Raw genomic sequence first — 9,609 nt, 5'->3', positions numbered from 1 at the left:
TCTTTTTTTCATAAATTCTTGTGAGAAATTATTTCTAATTGAATCGACTCATAAAGAAAAATATAGAGTAAAATGATGCATTAAGCAGCTGGACCTTATAAATACCTCTCAAAAAAGACGTCTTTTAAAAAATGGTCTTTTTTTTCAAGGAGATCTTCGGTTGTCTTATTATTACACAAAAACAAACTCAAAATAGATTATTAAATACTTATGGCCAACACAGCTGGCTAGTGGAATGAGTGACCAACAACTCCACTTAGAAGAAAAGACCACTCATATCATATTGAAAACTCCCATTTTCATACATGAGAATGATCCAAGCGATCCCTTTGGCTAGTGATATTAAATGAAGGTAATGAAAATAATTTATAGTATAAAATTTCATTAAAAGTTTTATATTATTTTAATGGTAATAAAATTTTGATCACAAATTTTTTTTTTATTTACTAATTTTCAATACACCTAATATCACCTCTCTCAATGGTAATGCCTTGGAATTAATTTTATGAAGAAAATGAGATAATTAAAGTTGGACAAGCATGACCATCAAGGTAATCAAGAGATTTTTTAACCAAAATTATAATAGTTTTTCATACCCATTACCACGTACCAAACGGGCAGTTAACATTTTCATTTTCTCTCTCAAGTCCTACGCACAATTTTATACACTGACTACGTTCAGTTACAGACGTACTTCAGAGTAGCAGCACCAAAACCCACCCACCAACACCAGCATTGTCATCATCAAACCAATGACCATAATTAAAAATTGAGATTCAGAATACGCTTGAGAATCCCTAATAATAAAGGACCACAAAATTGAGAATTTACAATTTTTTTTGTAAGTGACGGTCTTTTTTTTAGAGATTATTTTTAATTGGATCGACCTATTATATATTTTTAAAATATTGTAAATAGACACTAAGAATAATATAAGTAGATATTTAAGACATTAAAAGTAGGTACTAAGGATACCGTAAGTAAGCATTAAAGATAATGTAAGTAAACATTAATTTTTAACAAGCTGAACTTGAAATACGTCTCTCAAAGAGAATTTATAATCACGTATAGGTGCTGAGAATCAAACTTATTTATTTCACAAGAGTGATTGCCAAAAGAAAAAATCTTTAATCACTGCACTAATTCAGAATTCTCTTTAATTATACACTTAAAACAAAAATTTTAAGACCAAGAAGACAAACTTTTTTGAAAAACTTACTTTAATAACTAACACCAACCAATATTAAACTGTACAACCCAGAAAAATCTTACTAAAACATAGAACATTTAAGACTTCCCCTTAAAGTTAGCACAAACCAATCTTCCTAACACCCTAAACCCTCTTCCCAAACAAGCTAAAAACACTGAAAATCAAGCTAATACCAACTCTCATTGATTTTTTCGAGAGAGATCGAGTAGAGTACGCTTTGGAATAACACTAAATACTGAGAAGATCTGGCGGTGGTGATCTTGGTGGTGGTTGGTTTTCTTTCGTTGCAGAAATAGCAACATTTGTGGTTCGTGGAGGTGATTCCATGGGTGAGGTATCGCCTTGTTTGGTAATGGTGGGTGGTTTCGGGATCTCCAAGAGTATTTGAACTACCTCACGCATAGTAGGTCGTTCTACTGCTTGTTCTTCGACACACAACATTGCGACATAGAAAACGTGCATTACTTCATGGAGTGGAACGGAGGAGAGTCTTGGATCCATGATTTTGAGGACTCCTTCTTTGATCCCATCGGTCATTTTTCTAACCCATTGAACGATATCAACCCCATCGCCAAATTCTCCTACCGGCTTTCTACCGGTTATGAGTTCTAAGAGAACAACCCCGAAACTATAAACATCACTTTTCTCATCGACCTTCAATGTGTATGCATATTCTGCATTGATTAGCAATAAAACAAAATTAGTAAGCTACCAGATTCTGCTAAACTACAAGTGCTAGGCTGTTAATTATGATCATTAAAAGATTAAACTTGTGAAATAAGAAACAAGTACACTTTACTTTAAGACCTATCAAGTTTAATTATGAGATTATTTGAGTCAATTGGGTCATTGACAAGATCAACTTAAACTAAATAGATCATTAATGAAACACTTTTGGACTAGCATTAGTAACTCTAGCTAGATCCCTTCTCTTGATGATGGCAAAGATTCATAGCGATGTAACATAATTCGCCTATTAATTTGCGATTTGCTCAAAATGGCCCTAAAATAGACTAAAACCGACTATAATTCGCGATTCATAAGGAGATTATTAAATCATGTGACAGTGATTCATAATGTTTTAGTTTGGATTATAATAGACTGACGACGTTTGCTATCAAGGATCAAACAACCTCATAGTTATCGCTAATAAGAGTAAGATTGCGCACAACTGACCCGTTCAAAACCCCTAGATGATAGTCATTTAATGGCATCAGAGCAAGTAAACGAAATGTGGGCATTAGAATTTGGAACATTTCCAAAGGCATAGAGAAAGTGACAAAAAATTGATTTAAACTAACCATTTGGTGAAGTGGGGAAGGCATCATAAATGAATTTCCATTGTAAGCTTAAGTCAGAAAAGGCTAACAACAGGCCAGCACTGAGTAGGACATCTAAACAGAATCACAATTAACAAATTTACTCTTACACCAGTCAAAATACCAGCTACTCATATCATATCAAGTACTTTGACTAAATACCAACTATAAGTCTTAAATTACCAACTTTAAGCAGCAATAAAGATGAATAAATCACCACAAAATTCAGAAAAATTATCAATTATTGCAAGAAACTATACATTAAGTTAGAATCATTTATACCTGGGGCAATGTAACCATAGGAACCAGCAATAGCAGACATGCATTCTGAAGTACCAGAATCTTGCAAGAATTTAGCAAGGCCAAAATCAGCAACATGAGCCTCAAAGCTAGAATCCAAAAGGATGTTGTTCGACTTAACATCGCGATGAACAATCAATGGTGAGCAATCATGGTGGAGGTAGCAAAGCCCCTTTGCTGCCTCCACAGCAATCTTATACCGTGTATCCCAATGCAAATGACCTCCTTTCTTCCCATGTAATACCTCCCCTAAGCTTCCATTAGGCATATACTCATACACCAAAAGATTAGTCTCATGGTTTGAGCAAAACCCTAATAGTCTAACAATGTGCCTATGTCTAATCTTCCCTAAAGTTTGAATTTCAGCATTAAACCCATGATCATGAGATGATCCCCTACTCATTGCAGGAAGCCTCTTAACAGCCACTTGATCCCCATTTGGCATAGACCCTTTGTAAACAATCCCAGCACCACCTTTCCCAATTATGTTTTCTTCTTTTAAACAATCCAAAACATCATCAACTGTAAAGTCTAAGCGTTGGAAGGCGGTAAGCTTCCATGCTCGAGAGTCGCTCGCTTGCTTAAGCGAGCGAGCTTTGAGTATGGCAGCAATGGCAAATACAATAGAACAAAGTAAAAGGCCAATCACTAAGAGAAGCTTCATTGAAGCAGATAACCCTTTACCTTGAGGTGGATGAGAAGAACCAACAACCCCACTTTTACAAGGACCCAAATAAGGGCCACACAAATCAGGATTACCCAAAAAAGATGTGTAATTAAAGTAGCTAAATTGCCCAGTTTCAGGAACTAAACCAGAAAAATTATTGTATGAGAAATCAACAGATGTTAAACTTTGCATAGAAGAGATTGATTTAGGAATACTACCACTCAAATGATTCCTTGAAATGTTTAAGTAATTCAATATCCTCATACCAGTTATTTCCTTAGGAATCTCACCAGAAAACTGATTTCTACTAAGATCAACAAATGTAAGCAACTTACATTGGCTAATCTCAGGTGGGATTTCACCAGAAAACTTGTTGCTACTAAAATCAATCTTGGAAAGCTGTTGTAACTTCCCAATCTCAGGAGGGATACTCCCTGTAAACCTATTCCCGTCAAGCAGCAGCTTCTGAACACCAGAAAAATTCCCAATACTAGCAGGTAATTTCCCAGTAAGCTGATTATTTGATAGAGAAATCTGTCCCAAATTAACAGCAACAGAATCATCTGTTTCTGGGAAATCCCCATTTAAAAGATTATCTTGAAGCTCAACTTGGGTAAGTTTAGGAAGACCAAACAAACCCTTAGGAATAGACCCATTTAAGAAATTCTCCCCCATTCTAATCCTTGCAAGAGATTTACAGCTTCCTAAACTATCAGGAATTGGACCAAGCAAGAAATTCCCTAATGTAATCAGAGTTTGAAGCTTTCCTCCATTACAAAGATCTGGAGGTAAACTTCCAGTAAGTTTATTAGAAGAAAGGTCTAGAAGCTGTAAGTTTCCATTACTCCCCAACTTTTCAGGCACACTCCCGGTAAAATTATTCTCCCATAACTGAAGAACTTCCAATAAAGGCAAATCTCCAATAAACTCAGGAATACCCCCATGTAATTTGTTTCTAAAAAGATTCAAAAGGGTCAAATTTTTAAGGAGAGAAAAGGACTCAGGAATCTCACCAGACAACAAATTATTAGACAAATCAATGGATTTCAAACTACTTAATGACCCTAATTCAGAAGGAAGTGACCCAGAAAGTGTATTTACTTGTAGAAATAAAGTATCAAGTTTTTGAAGTTTCCCTAATTCTTTTGGAATTTCCCCAGATAACCCACAATTAGCACCATCAAAACGCACTAATTCAGTCAAATTCCCAATTTCTGGAGGAATCCCACCTGAATATCCATTATAGTACCCAATATAAAGCTCCTTAAGTGAACTCAAGTTCCCAATCTCTGCAGGAATGTTACCTTGAAGTTCATTACCAGACACCGCAAGATACTCAAGTTTTTCCCATCTACCATACTCCACCGGAATCTCACCGGAAAAATAGTTCCCACCCAGATGAAGATGCCGGAGCTCCGGCATTTGAACAACACTTAAAGGAAGAACCCCAGTAAGATTATTATTATAAACATCAAGAACATTTAGCTTCCTCAAAGAAGAAAGTGAAGAAGGAAAACTTTCATTGAAGATATTATTGGAAAGATTAAGATAACGAAGTTCAGTAAGAAGAGAGATTGAAGGTGGGATAGGACCAGAAAATGCGTTAGCTGAAACAGAAAGGTTTTGAAGATTGGTAAGAAAGCCAATATCAGGAGAAAGAATTCCAGTGAGATTTAAACCAGAGATATCGAGAGAAACAACAGTTTGATGATGAAAAGACGAAGAACAAGTAATAAATGCCCATGTACAATGATGGGTTTTTGTTGTCCAAGAAGAAAGAGAAGCTTGTGGGTCGTCAGTAATGGCGGATTTTATACCTAGTAAAGCTTTGTGTTCTGGTAATGTTCTTCCATTAATGAAATTAAGGAGGAGAAAGAGAATAAGAAGAAGAAAAACTCGCATTTTTTGGTGATTTTGATTGATAGAAAGATAAGGGCGGATTTACAGAGTAGAGAGAATGGGTAGGGAGGAATAATAAGGGAGTAGGAAGAAAGAAGATGGAGGGAGGTTTTTATGTGAAGGGAGTAGAAAGTAGGAGTGAGTAGCTTTTTTCCTTTTTTTAAAAAAAACTTCTTTGGATTTGAATTTTTTTTTGGCAAATGTTAATGGGTGCATCTACCACCTAACATATGATAGGAAAATTTTAGATAATAACTTTGAATTTTTAGCTTTTTCACATGGTAAATAAATATTTTTTAATTATATGGAGATCTTGACCTTTCAACTATTTCACATGATAGATAAAGAGAAGTTTTCTTTGTTAATTTTACACTTTTTTTACCTAACGTAATGATATTTTTTCCAAAGAAAAAAAAAAACATCATGATAACTCTAATTGACCACATATTTTGAAATTCATTTGAAATAAATACTTAATCTAATAAAAAATTTAACATTTTGTCTACCACAATATGGAAAACTTGAAAGCTGAATGTCACCACGTGGAATTAAAAAATAAAGTATTTATAGAAAATTTTAAAAAAATTCAGGTTCACCACTTGAAATTTACCAAATATGATTAATATAATCTGAATTATTGTCATAATTTATCATAACTAAAAATATCCCATTGATGTTTTGATGGTTTGATTCGTTTCGATGTAAATTTTATTAATATCATTTTTTTACAATTTTTAAATATGCATTATGAAATATAATTATGATTAATTAGTGCATTCGATAGAGCGTAAAACTCAAATTAAAAATAACAAATGGAAGTTTCACACCCAAATACATTAAAATTATTGGATGTTAAATTTTGACATGGTATCAACTATCATACTTTCAATATATTATCTACAAATAATCAATTACAAAAACGAAATTCATTATATTCTTATTAATTACTATAATAAATTCCATATATAGAAATTGCATCTAAAATTAGTAGTTTATTTGGAAAAATTATGACAACAATATGATTTGTAAATTTTTTTGAGTGAATTTTTTTCCCATGATAAATAACGAAACAAAATTTTGGCTTAATGAATGACAAAATTCATAAATTAAGAACCTTTTTAATCAATTCAAGTTAATTAAAATGATTACATCATCATTTACAATTATGTGTACTTATTTTAAAAACATTTGATAATAATATGCTTAATTAGCAGTATTTTTTGTTGGAATTTTTTTTTAAATATTCTTACATGTAAATTATATTTATTCTGTCAATAAAAACTTTCAAATGACATTTTAAAATTCTCCTTTTAGGTTAATAACATTTAATACAGTCAATAAAAACCTTAACATTTTATTTTATTATTCTAATTAACTTTAGCGGTGTCTTTTTAATTTTAGCATTATCAAAAAAAATTTTTGACAATTTGACCAACATAAAAGAAAAGACCAAAATTTAACTAAAAGGCCAAAAAAGAAGTTAATTGTCAAACACCTATCGACTTACAACTAATTTGTGAGAGACCATATTAACCTGAAAACAAATAACTTAAATTATAATAATTTATATTAATCAAACAATTTAACTTGTATGGAGTAAATCTTACAATGAGACAACCTCAAACAATAGCTTGTGACCAACCTAAAGTTCAATTAGATGATTTTTACTTGTTATACTGATATTTAACACATATATAAGTCGCATATGATAATCATTACTACTTTAATGTAATGTATGGTGTTTGCTTGGCAGTGGGGCGTTTGTTTGTCGTGTAGTTGGATTGATAAAGTTCTCTTTCTAGTCCATCTAACCACATTGAACATGAATAGTTTGCTTATTAGCGAAAACTTTTGATGTTTTTTTCTACAAAAAAGAAAAGGAAAAAGATTAGGAGTATATCCCATTCATTTCCTTTCCACTTTTTTGTCCAATTTTTCAATGATTTTTTGCAATTGCCTTTCCTCGTGTTTCATTACTTTTACTTATATTCCCCTGTAGTCTCATTTATGTTTTCATATTTATCGAGTAAATTTTTAAATTTTAATATATATAATTATGCAAAATTTACTAAAAATTATGAAAATTAATATTAATAATTTTCACATTGAGACAAATTAAATAAAATTTTATTTAAATATATTTTAATTTATTGATTAACAATAAAGTACAAATTAAAAGTGATAAGTGAATAATAATTTTAAAATAAATGAGACTACTAGAAAAATAGAAAAGAGTATAATAATATCCCCACAAATCACAATTACGAGGGCAGAGCTACTAAAACAGTCTATTCGAAGGATTTAGGATCAGACCAATTTCGACTAAGATTAATTTCGGATCAAATGGAGACAAATTTCAATCTACTTAATGGGTCAATGATATTTAAAATATTTTTTTCATCATTTAATTTTTTCCAAAAAAATATATATACAATTAAATTTTTTTAAAAGGATATATTTTCTTATAAAAAAGGAGTAGGATCATATATAAATTTTAAAGTTAAAACAAAGAAATAATAACTCAAAATACAATAATTAACTTGTTGTTGAGTCAACTAGCCCCAATTTGATTGGCCAAGTTAAAGGGCCCAAAGATTTTGAAAGTCAATCAAATCCTCCAGAAAGCCCACTTTAAAGGGGTGAAATTACTAAAATGCCTCATGATCAGTCAACTCAGGTTATTTATTGCCCTATAAATGCTCTCATTTATTACCATTTATGGTACATTTTTCCCTCTCTCTAACCTCTCTCAAGTACCTATATTCACTTCTTGTTTCATATTTCCGACTACTGACTTAAGCGTCGGAGGAACTTTCCGGGAAACCGCCCCGGACAAGTAACTCTATTCGTTTTGCAGGTCAGCTGCCGAACCCGATTGAAGTGATTTGAACCCTCCCACAGCAGGATCCATTTTCACAAACCACGCTTTCCTTCTTGAATTAAGTTGACTCGATTTCATAGTAGAAATATATATATATATATATATATATATATATATATATATATATATATATATATATATATATATATATATATATATATATATATATATATATATATATATATATATATATATATATATATATATATATATCAACAGAATTTGATGACGTACAACTAACGATTACAAAATAAGAAAACTACTTATTAAAAAACTTCTCTAGTTCAATCCATTGAATTTCGATCAAGTTTCAAATATATTTCAGGTCGGGTAAATATTAACAAGTTTGACAATGGGTATAACAATTTAGAAAATCCATTGTTCTTTGTTGCTTCATTTTGATAATATTTATCTTGACAATTTTACCCTTCATTCCTTTAATTTAATTAATTTCTAACTTAGCTTTCTTATTAATATTAAAATGAATACATACAGATGACATTCGAAAAAAATGAAAAACGATGATAAATAATGTTTAGCAAGAAAATGCAAAATACATGTGTTTTAAAACAAAAGTAATTGGATCCCTCTTAAAAAAATAGTTTGTCTTGTATGAGACCGTTTCACCATGATACAGATTCATATAATAGTCCATTTTCTTTAATTGATTACTTTAAGATCATAAGTAATCATTCTAAGACTATAAAAATTAATTATATTAAAATTATAAGTGATCATTTTAAGATAAAAATGTATATTAAGTTTGCTAAAAAAATAATTTCACCGTAAGACCGTCTCATTTAAGAATTAACGTAAAGAAAAAAAAAGTAATTGGATCCACGATCGAACATACTATGGATTCATATGGAACCATAATGAGACACACGTAGTTCAATATTTTACCATGGACAAACACAATTTTGGTTTTGGTCCTTGGACAAAACACATACAAAACACCATTAGTTCTGTAGGAAACTGAATATGTAAATATTTAGGAAATCTCTTATTCTAGGCAACAGATTATTCTAGGCTGATTGTTAGCCATATTTACTGTTCTTCCATAATTAACTTAGCAATTAATCATGTATATATAGGGGACCTATTCATTGATTAATGATATGAAAAACACAGTAAAAAACCCTAATCAGAATTCTAAATTATCTACTTTTATCATGGTATCAGAGCCATAAGGTGTTTTCCGGGGACCGGCGACACAGTTGGCTATCATCATTTACCTACAAAACACAATCCCAAATATGTCTGAATCGGAATCGAAGTCAGACGCAAACCAGCAATTGATGAACATGGAACAATTGGAACAAATGTTCCAACT

At 31.3% G+C, this 9,609-nt stretch overlaps 1 protein-coding gene across 1 annotated transcript; it reads right to left on the bottom strand.

Moving 5' to 3' along the window:
* Positions 1 to 1,072: 1,072 nt before the first annotated feature.
* LOC130820675 (leucine-rich repeat receptor-like serine/threonine-protein kinase BAM1) lies at positions 1,073 to 5,593 on the bottom strand. Its single transcript, XM_057686133.1, has 2 exons — positions 2,812 to 5,593; positions 1,073 to 1,884 (listed from the first exon to the last, which is right to left on the bottom strand). The coding sequence occupies exons 1-2, from the start codon at positions 5,396 to 5,398 to the stop codon at positions 1,439 to 1,441; spliced, it is 3,033 nt and encodes a 1,010-aa protein (XP_057542116.1). The 5' UTR covers positions 5,399 to 5,593; the 3' UTR covers positions 1,073 to 1,438.
* Positions 5,594 to 9,609: the final 4,016 nt, after the last annotated feature.

The sequence above is a fragment of the Amaranthus tricolor genome, chromosome 8, assembly GCF_026212465.1.
Source record: "Amaranthus tricolor cultivar Red isolate AtriRed21 chromosome 8, ASM2621246v1, whole genome shotgun sequence".
Lineage (NCBI taxonomy): Eukaryota > Viridiplantae > Streptophyta > Magnoliopsida > Caryophyllales > Amaranthaceae > Amaranthus > Amaranthus tricolor.
This window is presented reverse-complemented; position numbering and strand designations above follow the sequence as displayed.